Genomic DNA, 19315 nt, shown 5'->3' with positions numbered 1-19315 from the left:
AGTTTTTTTGCATGCGAATGGAAAAACTGAAATACCAAATATGTCCTTTCTAAATAACCGATTCAATTAAAATAATAAAACTCTTTTTGTATTCTAAAATCGTGTTGTTTGGAAAAATCTCTTTTTCCGTTAATATACCAACCGCCAACATATCAACAAAAGCGTCACCAGTTATTTACACACATTTAAATCGGACTTTTGATGTTTAACAGGTGTTGACGGGTAACAGCAACACCTACTTGGTGGTGAGACAGAGGCTGGAGTTGCCGTTCGTGGCGTCTAAAGTCAGATTCATCCCCTACAGCGAGCATCCTCGCACCGTTTGCATGCGAGTAGAACTCTACGGCTGTCCTTGGGAACGTAAGTCGATTTATCCACTATTACCGAATATATTTCCCCACCAGTGCGGATAAGCAGTGAGAAATTACACTTTCCCCAAGAGTTGAGCACTCAGTTTTATAAGTGTGCGAGAATACAATCAAACGAAATAAAATTTTCTTGGGTATTCGTCCATACGAATCTTTTTTATTTAGTAAATATTACGTACGTTTTAGCCAAAAACGGTAGGGCATCTTCAGAGACATATTCTACATAAAGAAATGCAATTTATAACATTAATTGGAAAAACTGACAATCTGCTTATATTAAAAGGATTTATAAACATAAAAATGCAATAAATCAAAATTAAAACTCCACCGCTCTAATTAAACATTCTATATTTATACCTCATAACCCCATTATGATTTTAATTAACAACAAGCGCTTCGACCACAGACATTTTTTTCACTGTGCCGCACACGTACTACAACTCTAAAAGCTAGAGCACAACTAAAAATCCCGATTTGAGTGTCCTGTAAGGTAAACTTTGGACGGACGTAGCACTGAACGCTATTGTGTGGTCCGGGTCTTTGATAGAAGATTTTTGTGAACTGTTGAGTAGTAACACGGAGCTAAAAACGGATTCTTTAAAATAAATCCGTCCAACGACACGTGCATAGAATTTATTTACGCCAAATCGTTTATTTAAAGCATCACAAAATTTAACTTTAATTGGCAAACTAAGTAAAAGTAAATGTTTCGTTGACATCAAACGTTAATATAGCAGCATCCTATAAAGAAACCACAATAAATTTTGTAGATCATTATTGCTAAACTCATAAAAATGGTAAATCAATCTTGTTTTTTTTTTACATCAGAACCCTTAATACCCAAAATAAGTCAAAACTTAAGATCAAAAGGTCAAATTAAAATTTGTAGAATATAATTGAAGGTTCATAATTCCAACGAAATATTGTATTCTAAATTTAGTGACTTAGTCAGAATGGTGATGCTTTATTTAATGTGAAATCGCATATCGGATGATTCAACGCATAGCAAAGTCCTCGATATTTTGAAAATATTTAATATTCTCAGTATTCAAACCTGTGGTATTTTTTATTTTATCGTTATGAAAATATGAAACTATAATGAAACAGTAGGTACTTACCACTTGTTATAATGACACACACCGGACTTACAGTAGAAAAAACGGAGATTGAAATGACTTGCGACTTGATACACACGTCCAATAACAACAGTGGCAATACGAAGACTCATAACACATCTATGCCTGTCCGCGCATGGCAAATTTCTTCATGGTGGGGTGAGATTAATGGCCACTGACAACGATCAAACAAGAAGAATCATTTTATTTAAAAAAAAAACTCATTAATTATTCCACAGACACTGACAACTTGTTAAAAATATATTATAAAAATATATAATATATTTATTATATCACCATTATAATATATAATAGCACCATAGTTGCTGAATTTGTTAAAACCCTTACGCCATCTCTCAAGTTAACATCAGAAGTGGGATAGTTGCAAAAACAATACGAATTAGTGTGAAAATGGCGGCAGACAATTGCACAAACGGTGCCGCGCTGAATCTTACAACAGATTCGAACGGAGATAATGTGTCACCTAGTGCTGAGTTGGCGAATCAAACAAAGATGGCGGTGATGTCATCGTCACATTCACAGGAAATGCCAACACCCTACCTTGCCGTAGCAGTTGGCGCCAGCGTCGACATCAACATTCAACTTAAACTGAGTAGTTAAGACGCTACGAAATTAAACGATGAATTAAACGTCGGCGATAATTTAATGATCGCTAAAGCAGGCAGGCTTTGAAAAATGAAAACGTGTTTTGGAAATCGATGACATGCCTCGAAGGAAATTCCGTTTCGGGGAAAAACGAGATATAAGTCATGAAAAATCCAAGAAGATTTTAAAAGGGTCATGTTTTAAATGTGGCCGCCAAGGACACCATCGTGATACTTGTCACAATAAACACGAGGCACTAAACGTAGTTCGAGAAGAGGCTCCAGGTTCATCCAAAGTTCCAACTTGTAATCATTGTGCAAGTGATTGACATTTTTATTAAAAAAAAATAATAATAACGCCATTTCAACGCAAGACCAACGGCAACGTTATTGTTCGAAAATAGTGCGCTCTCGATGCGATAATCAAAACAGACGATAGGGCCCGTGCTTTCTCGAGATTTGGGACCCAAATTGTTTATGCTATTGGTGTTTGTAATTTAATCACTGTCATGCCGACGTTGAATTTGGATATTACTCATGCGGTCGTACCAGATATTATTACGCCAGGGAACACCCATCTAATTATTGGATGGGGTGTCATCAGTCGAGCTTGTTTAAAAATCGAAAAAAAAACAATTTTGGGCTCGAACTGCACCATAACCTGCTCAATATTTCGAACGTAATGACTTTAAAAAGTGTGGTTAGGGTTGTGATTAATCAACCTGACTCTACGAATAGCAAGTCTTTTATTGTTTTACAAAAATAAAACTCCCGACCAGATTATGACTGGTGAAATGACAATAAACTTAAAGGACACTAATCCATTGGCGTATCTTCAAGTTAATGACCTTCTAAAGGCTGGTATAATTCGTGAAAGTCGCTCAGAATATGCAAGCCCGATAGTTCTAGTATAAAAAAAAATGGTGTAGTTTTAATGTCCGTGGACATACGTGATATCAACAAAAGAGTCGTCAGAGAAAAATACCCGCTGCCGCATATTCAAGATCAGATCAATGCTCTCTGCCATGCAAAATACTTCACTAAATGCAAGTTGAAGAAGGATCAAAACACATCACAGTTGGTACACCAGAATAAAAACTGGCGCTTCAATAAGCATTGAGGAGGCAATGCAGAACCTGGAAGATGTAGTTTATGCACTCGCTAGCCACTAATGCGTTTGCTTTGAACTATGAAAACAACTTTGACTACTTAAAAACGCAAAGGACAGAGGAAATTATTAAAAACGCAAAAGACAGAGGAAATTATTAAAAACGCAAAAGACAGAGAAAATTATTAAAAACGCAAAGGACAGAGGAAATCATTAAAAACGCAAAAGACAGAGGAAATTATTAAAAACGCAAAAGACAGAGGAAATTATTAAAAACGCAAAGGACACAGGAAATTATTAAAAACGCAAAAGACAGAGAAAATTATTAAAAACGCAAAGGACAGAGGAAATCATTAAAAACGCAAAAGACAGAGGAAATTATTAAAAACGCAAAAGACAGAGGAAATTATTAAAAACGCAAAGGACAGAGGAAATTATTAAAAACGCAAAAGACAGAGGAAATTATTAAAAACGCAAAAGACAGAGGAAATTATTAAAAACGCAAAAGACAGAGGAAATTATTAAAAACGCAAAAGACAGAGGAAATTATTAAAAACGCAAAAGACAGAGGAAATTATTAAAAACGCAAAAGACAGAGGAAATTATTAAAAACGCAAAGGACAGAGGATATCATTAAAAACGCAAAAGACAGAGGAAATTATTAAAAACGCAAAAGACAGAGGAAATTATTAAAAACGCAAAGGACAGAGGAAATTATTAAAAACGCAAAAGACAGAGGAAATTATTAAAAACGCAAAAGACAGAGGAAATTATTAAAAACGCAAAAGACAGAGGAAATTATTAAAAACGCAAAAGACAGAGGAAATTATTAAAAACGCAAAAGACAGAGGAAATTATTAAAAACGCAAAAGACAGAGGAAATTATTAAAAACGCAAAAGACAGAGGAAATTATTAAAAACGCAAAAGACAGAGGAAATTATTAAAAACGCAAAGGACAGAGGAAATTATTAAACACGCAAAGGACACAGGAAATTATTAAAAACGCAAAAGACAGAGGAAATTATTAAAAACGCAAAAGTAAGAGGAAATTATTAAAAACGCAAAAGACAGAGGAAATTATTAAAAACGCAAATGACACAGGGAATTATTAAAAACGCAAAGGACAGAGGAAATTATTAAAAACGCAAAAGACAGAGGAAATTATTAAAAACGCAAAAGACAGAGGAAATTATTAAAAACGCAAAGGACAGAGGAAATTATTAAAAACGCAAAAGACAGAGGAAATTATTAAAAACGCAAAAGACTGAGGAAATTATTAAAAACGCAAAAGACAGAGGAAATTATTAAAAACGCAAAAGTAAGAGGAAATTATTAAAAACGCAAAAGACAGAGGAAATTATTAAAAACGCAAATGACACAGGGAATTATTAAAAACGCAAAGGACAGAGGAAATTATTAAAAACGCAAAAGACAGAGGAAATTATTAAAAACGCAAAAGACAGAGGAAATTATTAAAAACGCAAAAGACAGAGGAAATTATTAAAAACGCAACGGACAGAGGAAATTATTAAAAACGCAAAGGACAGAGGAAATTATTAAAAACGCAAAAGACAGAGGAAATTATTAAAAACGCAAAAGACAGAGGAAATTATTAAAAACGCAAAAGACAGAGGAAATTATTAAAAACGCAAAAGACAGAGGAAATTATTAAAAACGCGAAAGACAGAGGAAATTATTAAAAACGCAAAAGACAGAGGAAATTATTAAAAACGCAAAAGACTGAGGAAATTATTAAAAACGCAAAAGACAGAGGAAATTATTAAAAACGCAAAAGTAAGAGGAAATTATTAAAAACGTAAAAGACAGAGGAAATTATTAAAAACGCAAAAGTAAGAGGAAATTATTAAAAACGCAAAAGACAGAGGAAATTATTAAAAACGCAAATGACACAGGGAATTATTAAAAACGCAAAGGACAGAGGAAATTATTAAAAACGCAAAAGACAAAGTTAAAATAAAAAAGTTTCCTTATCTGCAGTAGATTATAATTGATATATTTTTTTCTAATTTTGAATAATATTTACAACTCGTATACGAATTTCCTCCATCTTTTCTTATGTAGTGCCATTTTAGCTACTTCCATTTTCCCTAGTCCTCTTTCTCTTAGTATATCCGCTATGTTCTGATCCCATGTTAATTGCGGTCTTCCCCTGTTTCTTCGGCTCAATCTTCTCGCCTCCCAAATCAGTTTTGTTGGTCTCTTTTTGTTCATTCTTTTTAGGTTTTCGTACCGTCGTAGTTGGCATTTCTCAATATGTTTGAGAACTGGTTGTACTTTCAATCTCTCTCTAATCTTGTCATTTCGGGTTTTGTCTCTAATTTAGATAGGACCTTTCGTAGGAACTTCATCTCCATGCTTTGAATCCTATTTTTTGCCTTTTGGGTCAGTGCCCAGCTTTCACATCCAAATGTTAAAAATGTTTTAGTTGATATTTCCCTCTTTCCTATGAAGCTTGATTTTAAAATGTGAAATAGTCTCGTTTGGTGACACCCGTTGCTACTTAGTTGTACCCCCAGCTATTTAAAAACGTCCACTTGCTCCATTCGTTTCTTATTTAATTCGACGTTCAGAATTCCGTTTGTTTTGGACATAACCATAATTTTCGTTTTTTCTTCGTTGATTTTAAGGTTTTTCTCATTTAGCCTGTTTTTTTTAGTATTACAATACTATAATATTTGTAACATTTAATATACCACACTAATACGAACTGAAATAGATGCGGAAAAGTTATGTTTTCCCCCACGCTCGCGGAAATACAGCCTCCATTTTTTTTCTAACGTCGACCGCAAACTCATTTAACCGATCCTAGTTAAAGATCCCTTCTCTCCCAAAAGCCTGGTTATAATAACTACAGCGACTTGCCGTTTTGAGAACTCGTTTCACCTAATAAAACAATTAATTGCGAACGCTATGTATGTAAATTTTCGCCATTTTAATTAATTTGGCTCCCGAGCCAGTCTAAGAATACAACTCAGCACCTCTTTGTTTTTGTAGACGAAAGGATTATCGTCCCGTTTTTCATAATTGTTCCTGCTCAGACCATATACTATACGGGAGAATTTCTGCGTGGGTCTTTTGCTCGTATCAGGGCCGTATCAGTCGTTTTCCCATTTCCATACCGCCATAAGTTTAATACAAAAGTTCTAGGGTACAACGGAAAGGTTTCTTCCACATTTTGTTTATGTAGACAAGGGGATGCCCGGATAAAAACTATTTTTTGTACGGAATGCCATTTTGTTGTTCATAATAGTTGTTATTATATACAAAAATATTTTGACTCATGCAAAGCTTTGTCAGGGTGATTAGCTCTTCAATTATATCTTAACTGTTGTTATTATATTCGAGTAATTTCCTGAGGTATTCCAAAGTTTCTGGTATAGGAACGCTTGAACGCTATCGCTGTCGCCATAAAGATTTATTGTTTATTGTGTTTTTATTATATATATATAATAAATTGGGCGAAATCCAGATATGGATAACATCAGTATCTTAGCCACCCTGTTGTATTTAACCCAACAGAGAAAGAAAACGCTTATTTGTAGAAAGTATATTATTTTATTATTATATTATTTCCGACTTTGCCTCGGCCGCCTCTGTTTCGAGTCTCATGGGGGGCGACGGTATAGCTGTTGCTCCCATGTCGGCTATGCCGCTGATTGAAACATATGCGAAGCGGTCCACGAACGGGCGCGGGTTCGAAGTAATCAAGTAGTCGTGTGCCGGCGGATGAATAATAAGCGAATATAGAATATGAATAATGTTATTTACGTCTGGGAAAGAATAGAAATTAGACACGGTCCGGGTTAATTGCGTTCGGGGTGCGCTCCAGTATCGGTTATTTTTCATTATCTCGATCAGAACTCATCGTTGAGAGAATTTCGTCGGAGGGCCCTAATGCCCCCGGGGGATTATTGCCTATGCAAACGAGCTCTGAGAAATGGCTACCACCCGCGCTTTATATCCGTCTTCTTTTGGCGTTTCCTGTCTCGGCATTAAATTTGAAAAAAAAAGTGAATAACGCACAATGATGAAACGACGATTCCTGGTGGTCAACAGAATTAGAAGAATTAGTCGAGGAAAAGAAACGAGCCTATTTAAAATGTTTGACTACAAAGGACTACCAAGACAAGGTATATTACAACAGAATGATATACGAAGTGAAGCAAAAAGTCAAGAATCACTCGTGGAAAGATAAATGCAACGAAATTGACAGAAGCATAGGAAGCTGGACATCGAGGCAGGCTTGGAAAACTCTCTCTCTTAAGGCCAACAAAAATGAGACAAAAATAAAGGCTATTATGAGGAACTACTAACAGAAAACCGAAATGAATTGAAAAGCATAACGTATGAGAAGTAGAGAAGTATAGAAGTAGAACATACATTGAAGTTTATATTATATTAAAAATAATAAAGCATCGGGTCCTGGAGATATAGCGGTAGAACTGTTAAAGACGTCTCCCTTAGCTGTCACAGGTGAGCTCACATTTCATACATACCTGAAAAGGGGAAAATTTTCGGATCAGTGGAAATTAGGTCATATATGCTCCATTCATGAGAAAGCAAACAAAAATTTATGCGAAAACTACAGGGGGATACGGGTAACATCTTCCATTGATAGACTGTATGGACGTTTAGTGCAAAATAGTATAGAAGGCAAAATTCAAGATGAGAAGAGTAGGAGGGTTTCCGGGCCGGACGATCCTGTATCGATAACATTTTCTACCTGAACCAACTAGCCGAAAAACTGTAGGTTACTGGAGGCATATGATCTTATGAACTTAACATCATTGTGATTTGTGAATTTGTGGTAAACGAGCAAGAGTTACCCTATTTAGTAAATTTAGTTGAATTTTATTGTTGGTGGTTGATGTTCACTCAGATTGGACCGAAATGCATCCACAACTTTTCATCCGGATTTAAAAATGTCCGTGCTTCATTCCTTGATTTTCATAGTAATATTTTCAGTTTCAGTTTAAAAACATCTACTACTATTAGTTGAAGACAAAAATCACTAGACCAATAGTCAACTTGACATGACTATAAGCCGATATTAGATACCCAAGTGTTGTTCTCTTTTAGCATCGACAGTTTCCCTTTAAAAATATCCGTCCGTATTTAGTTCACCCTTTACGTTAAGATGTTCTGACCCACTCAACGTAGTATCATGGGGTAATTGATTAATGAAACGATGTAATTTAAACCAAACTATACCAGGTAAAACCATAAGCTCCTGAGCCTCGTTGGGCACCTTTGGGGTGGCTAAATAATAATCCGGGGGTAAGGCAATAATAAAGGCCCCCAGCAAAGCGGCACTTAGCCCAATTGCAGGTAATTTCAGCTTACTTGTACCTTTCGCAAACATAATATAGAGATTGAGCGCTTTTTCGTCCCAAACTCTCTGATGCTCATCAGCCCGAAACGCTTTCAGATTAATTATTGCTTCTCTCTTCTATTTGGGCGCACCTGCAATTAGTCTAAAAGTTTCCCGTCTTCGAAGGGGTAACGCAGACATTTCGGAATATTTTTGGAAGGCAAACGTACAGTTTGATTCGAATATCAATGCCACGCTTTACCTTTGACGATAAAATCAATATCTAAGGCAAAATGTTTGAAAGCCACAAATGCGTGCCAGTTTCTCCGCTTTTCTGCTTTTCTCCTCCAATCTTGGATTTCGTTACGTGCCAGCTCTTCTTCTGCCTCCTCCCTTCTCTCTTTACTCTAGAGCAGCCCCCTAACTGCCTTCCATTCCATTCTCTGCAGGTATCTCAGTCATTACATTATTCTCAGCCTTGCTGTCCTTTGCTTCAAAATCTTCGCTTTATGTGTGACCAATTATGTCGCTATATAAGAATAAACTCCAGTAGGGAGTTGGTTAAGTTGGTTGTTAAGTATTAAAAAATGACTAAATAGGCCACAAGCTCCTAGAGCTAGAGCGACTTCTAATGCGAATAAGAACAATCTATATTTACAATAATATTAGTAATAACTCAGAATTAAAGGGTTGGATCTCATTCAACCTCATAAACAAAATTTGCTTGTGACCCCAGATATATATAGGCTGTTTTTATTTTATTTAGATTTATATTTATTTATTTATTTTTGTCTTTTCATTTTCTCTCCAACTCAAATCTCCTATAGACTAGTTTCGACATTTCGAACAGCGGAAAACCGCTCGTCGCGGATACCACGGGCGACACGTATTGTTTTCGATGTATTTATCATTTCCCAAATTTTATTTATCGCCACCCCCGATGCCAAAGAAAATATTTCAATCTGTTCTCGCCCCATACGCACCCGATTCGCAATTTATCACGGCATCATCCCCGCCCCCAACACTTTTTTCGCCTCCATTTCGAACTTTTATCGTACCATTTATCAAATGACTGCTAATTTCGTCTGATAAATACCCGGCAGTAACAAAAAAAAAACAAACCCACCCCCAATAAATTCAGGTTAGGCCATTCGGTACCCCGGTCCGACGACATTTTCCGTACGTCGAGCTTTTGACACTCCTAATTTAGGAGCTGTCGCGTGCAGGGACTCCCCCCGGAAAGGAGAGGTTGGGGGGGGGGGAGAATCTCGGGTCACGTGTTGCTTAAAAATCAAAAGGGTTAAGCGTAGCGCCAACACAGGTTCTTGGTTTGTTAAAATTGTATTGCATTTGACTTTAAATAATAATAATAATAATAATAAATTGCCGTTATTAAAACACAACAAAAAGAATATACCATAATAGAGCTGAACAGGTGGCGAGGTCTACCAGCACTACTCTACCTAACCATCAATACAACGTAGTAGATTATTCCGATTTTAACAAGAAAAAAAACCAACGAATATATATATATATATATATATATATATATATATATATATATATATATATATATATATATATATATATATATAAATTCACGATTTGACAAATTTTAACAAATCAAAAGGGGATAACTGTAAAAAAAGAAAGAAAGAAAAAATTAAACACAGTAAAAAGCAAGTTCAACATTCAAAAACTACTAAAAGAGAATAGAAGAAAAACAGCAAACAAATAAATAAATAAAAATAAATAATAATAACCCTCTCCTCAATCCCAGCAGCTCTTTTAATTTTTTTTTAAAACCTTGTTGTACATTCTCAGTAGAACTATTTAAATGATGATTAACGCAACAGTACGGCTAAGAATGAGGAAGTTAATAAAAGTGATTAGAATATCTCGAGAAAATCTAAGGAAGGGCTGCAGAAAGAAGGATAGCATAGCGCCCTAAATGCCTAAATACATATACAAGTACTATTTAGGCCTATCAGCTTTTCTTCTACCTCGTCCCTCCATTCTCCCTCTTACTCCGCCTTTTTTTTTCTTTATACCTTCGGGAAATGTACCACATATTTTTGCTATATTTCCTTTTATTAAATGCTTTGCAGAACAAGAGTCCGCTATTGTATTTTACTTTCGAGCTACAATTATATCAACAAGTTCTATTTTCCGATTTACTGTCGATATCGATGTCTTTTCTTTTTGTTTCCAACATATATTTTTCGTAGTATTCATTTCAAATGTAAAATGTTTCAAAACGTGACTTCCTAATAAAATAATGCGAATTTGATTTTAACATGCAGACTATTCGATATGACGATATAGCTACCAGAGATATACAGTCCCCGCCTATGGTGGTGTGATATGAATATGAAATAGCTATGAATCAAATTTTGAGAAGATTTCAGTGAAACAAGAATATTTGTAAAACTCGGTCTCTGCTTTTTGTAACTCGCTATGGATGATTTCGGAAGCTGGTTTGCGAATCAAACAGCATTTGAAAATTAATTTTTTAATACACTCACAGATATACTTTCCAAACCGTAGGTCAACATCTAACCAAAGTCCCAGATTTTGATATTTTTTATGTGGACATTAAGCAGATTATTTTTTTTTTTTTTGCTGGCAGATAATAAGTCGTGACACACAGGACGTCTCTTTTTCAAAGAAGCTTCTCCTACAACGTTTACAAACTTTACAATACCGTTCCTCTCTCTTTAAAAAATGTTTTATATACAAGTACACTTTTTTGCTATAGTTATTATTATTATTATTATTATTATTATTATTATTATTATTATTATTATTCATTGAAATTTAAAAGCAGAGCGCAACGCTTAGAAACTTCTATAAGATGACTATCAAGTTCTTGACTGGAAATAAGTAGACAGAGTTTCATCTGAGTGCATTTGCATTAAGAAATAACTCAAATGCCCACTCAGTAACACTGTGCAAATTGTATACAATACGGGTCCTAATATGGAGCCCTGTGGAACTCCAGAACGAGTAATCTGGGCAGAAGATGTGTGACTATCGATAATTACATTCTGTTGAAGATTCCCTATATGGTTGTGGAAAAATTGCACTGCCGCAAAACGGAGGATGTGGACTATAATCGTTCTCGTTTTTAAGATGTGATCAGTGATGTTGTGAAACTGTTTTCTTTTCGTAAACCACACTACGTGCCTGGAAGAACCTTATTTCTTTCAAGATGTATCATTAATTACCTTTTTATTACTAGTAGAACTTTCGATGGTACTGGCAAGACACAGTTTTTATTATATGACACTTTAGTGTGAGCAGCACATTAACCAATATTTGCCTCATCAACCTCCTTAGTGGACCGCAAATTGTCTATCATATTCTGTATAAATTTTAAAGGCCTGATGTTTTGAATATTTAACATTTCTTGTAACTTGTTGAAGCATTACCTCGTAAACTTAAGATATTTTGTGACAGCTCAAATATATTTAAGAATATTAAGAGCCCATAACTTGATCGATTTAAATAGAAATAGATTCAGAGTACAGATTAATTATTCAATGCTATTAAGGTGACCTGAAGCTACAACTTTTAGAATGGAAAATACCGTGCGTTCAATTTATCTTAATAAGATTTTAATTGGCTTTTTTGTTTTTAGAGGTATCAAGGCAAAACTTTATGACATATAAGCCTACATCATATTTTTGTAAATATATCTATATTATGTAAGTATGTGTTTAATAGAATATTTTGGTAATTGGTAAATATAGGAAATTTATATATAACAAATAGTTCTAAATGCAACAACAATAGTTATTTATAAATTAAAGTAACACTAAACCACTAAATATGATTGATCGATTGCTTCTAAAATCATTTGCAGAAGTTCCACGCACATTCTTACAAGAAGTTTCGTGCAAGTGATAAAACATGATAATTCGACTATTATTGAGACCTTCTTAACCTTCTTAATATGAAATAGGCTTCCGAATATTGGGCGACTGTTTAGCAAGCAACAAAACCGCGGGTTAAAATAGACGTTTAACTCGCCACAACAGCTGTGGAAATGTAATATCGCTCGAAGGAACTCGCCTCAACAATCGAGATAGAGCAAAAGCCCACATCGTGCCTGTTTATATTTAATTAGGTCTGTTTGCAGTACGAACTACAAAAGATGTCGAGCGAGGGCGCTGATAAAAATCCGTTGATGTTCGCAACCCGTATCGCGAGGCACCGAACAAAAGAAATGCACTCGCTATCGCTAATTACCCAGTTTTTGAGGTTAGAAAATCCGAGGGAAGTGTCCGTTCCATCGCCTCGTGGTTAAATCTACGGGCAATTTGCATCGTGTATGGAAAAAGTCCGGACGGTTCGGCGACGCCTCTCAAATTTCGATAGCGCCCGATTTATTTTCGATTTGGTCCGCAGGATGCAGGATTTTCTTTTAAGCCCGTCCGGGGGGTAGTTAAAAAGTCAATTAAATCAAACGACGGTTTGATTGCGCAAAGTTTCGTCGTTTGGCTTTTAACCGGTTTTGTTGCAAGGCAAAAAAGGCGATCGCTACGCGAGGCAATTAGAACATTTTTTTTTCTTTTTTGGAAACCGGTTGGGAGTTTTTGCTTGGTTGGCAGTGCTCAATGCGACGTCAACATTAGCGCACAAAACTAAGCTCGAGCAATCAAAAATGACAATTTAGAAACGATAACCGCATGATATGATCAGTAATCACAGCTAACGGTTTTCAATATCTTGGCTTTTTTTCAATTGGAAAGGCGAAAGCTAAAAGTATAGTCCTTCCGCAAATATCACTGCATACGTTTACGTATAATATAATATATAAAATATAATAGCAAAATATGAGGTAACACGTCAACTATCATAACTTATCGATCATAGTTTTAACCTAAAAGGTGTTTTAATTTTTTAATTTTATTATGATTTTTTTTTACTTATTCTATGGGAAGAACTTACTCTTTTCGCATTCGCCATTTGCGATATATTGATCTCTGAAAAATCCGTGAACAAGAAATAATATTTTACGAGGCGAAACCCCTAGTTTTCGCAAGCTGTCGTCGACGAGAATGCAAAAAAATACCCAATTCTCCCAGCTTGTCAGAATTACGGGGCCCTATTAATCGCCTAACAAGCGTGGAAGAAAGCGCGAGGCATTACGGGGTAATAAAATGAAGTGGGGGGAGGGTCGAAAAGCACTTTTGTGAATATTGCTGGAAAATTGTCTATTGCTGCGGTGCTTACGTCATTTCGGGCTTCATGGTTATTTACTCACGTTCGGGGGCCTTCCAATTTTACGTCGAAATACATTTGCGTAACTAGACAAAAAAAGCTTCATACGTATTCAGCAATAGTGATATAAATAAACGTTAATAATTAATGCTCTTCAAGTTAACGTTGTATCTAATTAATTGATAATTTTTATTTTTTTCTAGAAAACAACTCACGAGTCAAAAAAATTGCAAACAATAACATTCGTTGCGATACCACCCGGGACGGCACTGAACTTGATAATTTTAATCTAGCAAAATTAGCCCTTTATCATTAGAAATCACGTTGCCAAATTTCAATTTAAGATTTAACAGTATTGCAAAAAATCCTTTTTTTTTTAAATATTTAACACCAATTATTTGGAAAACAAGCATTTGCGTTTATATCAACTTTTTTTCCAAAGACAGAATTGCGCACGCAATCAAGCATTTTTTAGAAAAGTATACCTTCTGGCAAGATAATCGAAATATATTTTTTAACTTCATTTTAAATATTTTTTTTTTTCATATTTTGATTGTCCTATATAAAATTGTGTTGTGGCGCTACTGATCCAGGTATTGTAACGAAAATTTAAAACGGACTAAAGAGATGATGCACTGCTCAATCAGTTTGACAGATGCGCCTCAGCTTATACAGGATGTCACAAATAGGTTTTGCCGTTTTGGCGAATTTAATTAACAAAATCGTTTTCAAATGGAAAACCCTATAATTTTATTCAGATATCCATTCTAGGACAGGGTGTCCATTAATAAGTGGAGATTTTGAGAAAAATCTTAAATTCGCCTTGACAAGTATAGAAAAAAATAGAAATATGAAAAACAACAAAAACAACCAGAAATGTCAAAAAAAGAATGAGATGTCATAGCCAACTACATTTTTAAATATTTTGATATTTCTCTATTGTTTTGATGCCAGATAAAACGAGCATTTTAAGAAGAACATTTTTAACCGAACTTTATGGTCCGAATTAATGAACACTTTTTAGTTAACTTGTTTTTTCATCGATGTATTTATTCAAATTTAATAAATCTGTATTGTTGGCAATAGGTATAATTCATTTATCTGGAGTATTGTATCTTTAAAGGAAGTAGGATCATGTCTTTGCTATTTAAAAAATACCTCATATTGCCAACAAGCGACGCTTGTGGGCAGCTTCGAATTCAACAATACTTTATCCGGGTGTTATCTTAAACCGCGAATATCTCAAAAAGTAAGAAAAATTTAAACATAAGATAAATTACAAACTTACCTCATTTTTTTTATCCTGGAATTGATATTTGAAAAAAATATGGGGTGTTCTCTTTGAAAATCTTGAAATTTTCTTAATTGAATTGTCCAAAACGGCACCACCTATTTGCCTGGATCAGTAGCGTCACAGCACAATTTTATTATATGGAGTAATCAAAAAACTATGCAAAATTGGAATAGGAATTTCTTTTAACAAGTTGATATCGGAGGGGCCACTTTTGGGACACCCTGTATCAACAAAATTATAATATTTAAAATCTCAAAGTTCAAGCAACTTTTGTACGATTTTTTTTCTATTTCCTCTGGGTTTCTAGATCATATAGGGTGCCGTTTTATGCGTCGTATTTATGCATCTAAAAGCGTAATTATTTTAAATCAAATAAAAATACCTTGTTCACTACTACCTTTAAAAGCGGCCTGTAGAAAAGTTATTCGCTAGTGAGTAAAGTACATTTCGATAATTTACAACAATTGGGGATAGATTTCAGAAAAAAAAACTATATTATAACACAATTTTTGTCAGGGGGGGCACGCCCCACAGGTTGAAAAAAACCACTGACATATTTCAATGTATCCGGTTTCGAATATCTTTGGAGATATAAGGACAGATGCCATGTGGGACACGGTTTATTTTAAACAATACCTTGCCAAACAGACCTTTTTCATTACTGATTTGGTGGTATAGCATACATAGCAACACCGTTATTTTATTCAATTCATTCAAGCAATATTGGTAAATGCTTATTACGTCGAGTCACTCAAAAATAAAATCGACACAATTACGTTAAAATTGCAAACTAATTGGAGCGATCCAAATCATTCCAAATTAAAAGGATCATTTTATTTAAGGCACGTAATGTTGATTTAACTGCTTTGTATGTCTTATAGCCAAAAACGGCAGCACCTTTATCAAACTAACGCATTTTTTTTTCCTTTTCTACATGGAAGGGGAACCATTTTCTTCCCCATTTTCTTGTAATTATAAAATTCGACGCACTCAGTGAAAGTGGACGATTTGCTAAAAAAGTGCAAAGTGCGAAAGTAACAGCCCTTATCGTAACATTCTTGGACGAAAACAGACTGTTAACGGACCCCTGCTATCGAAAAAGGTCGCGGTAATTGCTACGTTCCATTGCCAAACCCTTCAAGGCGATTTTAAGTGACCGTTTAACCGCAGTCGTGTCAAGAACGTAAATCGGAGACGATCATTTGCAACATAAATTATTCAAAAAACGGAAAATAACAATGGGTAATATTGAAACGGAATACATTTATAATTATTTTTTAAATATTAATTAATTCACAATAAAAAAAAAACAAATGCATCGGCCGGGAATCGAACCCGGGCCGCCCGCGTGGCAGGCGAGCATTCTACCACTGAACCACCGATGCTAATGATGGTTGCAATAAGCCAAACATATACTAGCCGATGCATTGCCACATAGGTAAATGGCTACTCAAATATTGTCTCCCTTATACGTTTCATAGCAAGGTTGCAAAAATAACTTCTCGAAGGGACCGGTATGATTAACTCATGTGCCGAGTTTCAATAAATTTTAATTAAAATAAATAAGAACTAAAAGTTCAGATTTTCACAAACACGCATATTTTGACATGACAATTGTTTCGACAACACCGTGTCTTTATCAAATGTAATATTTACTATATATACCGAGAAATGACCGTAAAAGCTTAATTAAAGTTGTGAGAATTTCAATAAAGGAGAGGTATTCAATGTACTGACCTAGTGAAAGCAATGATTGATTATTCATAATAAATTATGAATGCACCTAATAAAAAAAATATATTAATAATGCGGCTTGCAGAAGTCATAAAAAATATATATTCGAGTAACACACATGTGGTTGTAGGACCAAACAGCGTTGGTTGGCGTAGGGAGTTAAAATTTTAATATCAATTTATCCTTCAGAAAGCATCATTCGCTACGACGCACCCAAAGGAGATATCCGGGAACCTGACATAAATCTGGAAGACATAAGCTACGACGGCATCTCGGACGGCGTCGACATGAAGGGCGGACTGGGACAGCTGGTGGATGGTCTTTACGGCGACGACGACTACCAAAAGCAAATTAATGGAGAACAATCAGGTAAGACGTTAAGACGTTAGTTCCCTGTCTTACACAGGCAACAGTTGAAAAATCAGCTTTTTATTTTAAAAGGGCCTTAAGAACAAACGTATTGACAGTTCCTTTTCAATAGGATATATTACCAATCGGTCTGGGATACAAAATTTATTACACTAATAAAATAAATTATAACAAGTAAATTAATGACGTCAGATTGATATGACAAAGTACTTTGTAATGTTTGTTTTAAGTCGCTTTAAAAACTGAAAAGCTTTATATTTATTACATGGGTACATGGGTACATGCTAGTCCCAATATGTTGGAAATACAAGGTTTGATTTCTTGTAGAGTAATTTGTTAGTTAAATTAAAAAGTTTGTTCAAGAAATATACCATTAAGCATGTACAAAGTCATGTTTTTGCTCAAATGAGAAAGACAAAACCAAAAATTCGCTTACTACTCACTTTAAACCTCATACACAAAAAATGAATCAAACGTTTTTAGGTTAAGTTGAATTATAATAATAGTAGATTAAAATTCATTGAAGATAAATAAATAATAAAATAAATTAATGAAAATTCTTAACGGAAAGGGTTTAGGTAAGCTCATCGCAGATGTTTTCCTTGTTAGTTTTTATCTGATATCACCCGAAAGCAGCACTTGACAAAGTTTAACTTCGAGAAATTATATTTATTTATTTATATTGATTCCACAGTGAAAAAAAATAGTCGAAATAATGTGCAACGTCGCAAGTCATCAAAGTAAATCAATATTGTAAATAATTAAATTTATTGTTTCAACAATCAAATCACTCATCATAGCTTAATTGATATTTTTTGCACTGTGACTAAAGTAGAGAAAATGTTGGAAGTGGCCCGAGCGACAGTGTTTAATGAGACTAGCGTCTTTAATTGGTGCTTGGCGCATGCTTCACCTCATTTGTGGCAATTTAGGCTGTAAGAAATACGACCATAGAAATCTTAGGTCTAAACTGAACTTACGTTGTGTAAACAGCTGCCTATGAGTTGATTATTGTTTTTAAATTGCACTTCGGGTCTTACCTACACGTTTATAAATATTTGATACATAGTATTATAAAGTACACATATTAGGTCAATATTCAGCGTCTATATTTCTAGGCGTTAGACACAAATATATATTTTTTAATTTCAATTTAATTAATTTTAATTAAATTTAAAAATAAAATACAATGTTTTTAATGGATCTATCTATCTACGTACGTATCTATGACCTAAACTAACTAAAAAATTATGTTATGATGTCCAGTTATTGTTTATAATTGTCGGAATCTCTAATGTTTTCGATGCTATACTGTGCCCGCACCAAATCGATCTTGTTTTTGAGCATTTAATTCATAATTAAATTCAGAATAAAGATATCGAGATGCGGTTGGCATTGCACTTGTTTTCTTGTAATTAGAAAACTCCATCTGGTGGCAAGATAAGCAATCACAGTTATGTCACTCATAGTCCTAAGTATGCGATACTACAGAACATTATGGAAAGAAAGATCAAGGGAGAAGAAGAACCTCTTGGCTCAAAAACTGAAGAGAATGGTTTGCAATGACATCAAGCCCTTTATTTAGAGCAGCTGTAAGGTAGCCATGATAATATCCAACCCCCGTCAGGAGAAGGAACGGGAAGGAGAAGAAAAATAAAATGACCTCTGTCCGCCTAATCCGTGACTAAATAGATACAAAACGGCACTTATAAGGTTTTCATGCAATTGTCCATGACAACAACAAAAATTTAGTTATTATAAGATAAAATTCACGGAATATCAAAATCTATAAAAAAAAAACTGTCCTGCATCTGTCAACATTTATAATTAATTATTTTATATTTTAAACTTTGGGCTTTTAAACGTAATCGAAGGATCAATATTAGCACATTAAAGTGCACAAAACCCAACGAACTACTTTTTAGATATTGTTGACATTATTTACCGAATTCATCTACTTATTTTTGTTTTATTTTTTCATTATTATTTAAATGTTCTCCGACCCCCTTTGTCGCTGCCGGAAACATTTAAACTTCCAAAAAATTAAACAGCCCATAAATGCGAAATTGATAATAAAAGGAAATGGCCGACGGGCCGTTCTCATTTTTAAGCGTCGTTTTTGTATAACCCCCCGTCCCCGTGCCGCTCGGAGTACGTGCCTAA

The 19315-nt window shown here is 34.7% G+C and overlaps 1 protein-coding gene and 1 non-coding gene across 2 annotated transcripts in view; one reads left to right on the top strand and one right to left on the bottom strand.

Moving 5' to 3' along the window:
- The window catches only part of LOC132697889 (discoidin domain-containing receptor tyrosine kinase B-like), a gene marked incomplete in the record, with an annotated part of 461835 nt that overhangs the window by 343113 nt on the left and 99407 nt on the right, over positions 1-19315 (top strand). Inside the window, 2 exon segments of the mRNA XM_060663630.1 lie at positions 213-360; positions 16973-17152. Of these exon segments, the coding sequence (XP_060519613.1) occupies positions 213-360; positions 16973-17152 (328 nt within the window).
- Positions 16364-16434, bottom strand: Trnag-gcc (transfer RNA glycine (anticodon GCC)). Its single transcript has one exon. It is a non-coding gene; the product is annotated as a tRNA-Gly (tRNA).

The sequence above is a fragment of the Cylas formicarius genome, unplaced genomic scaffold (genome assembly GCF_029955315.1).
Source record: "Cylas formicarius isolate icCylForm1 unplaced genomic scaffold, icCylForm1.1 PGA_scaffold_2__14_contigs__length_35257938, whole genome shotgun sequence".
Taxonomy (NCBI): Eukaryota; Metazoa; Arthropoda; class Insecta; order Coleoptera; family Brentidae; genus Cylas; species Cylas formicarius.
The sequence above is the reverse complement of the archived record's forward strand: the minus strand, read 5'-3'. Positions and strand labels throughout refer to the sequence as shown.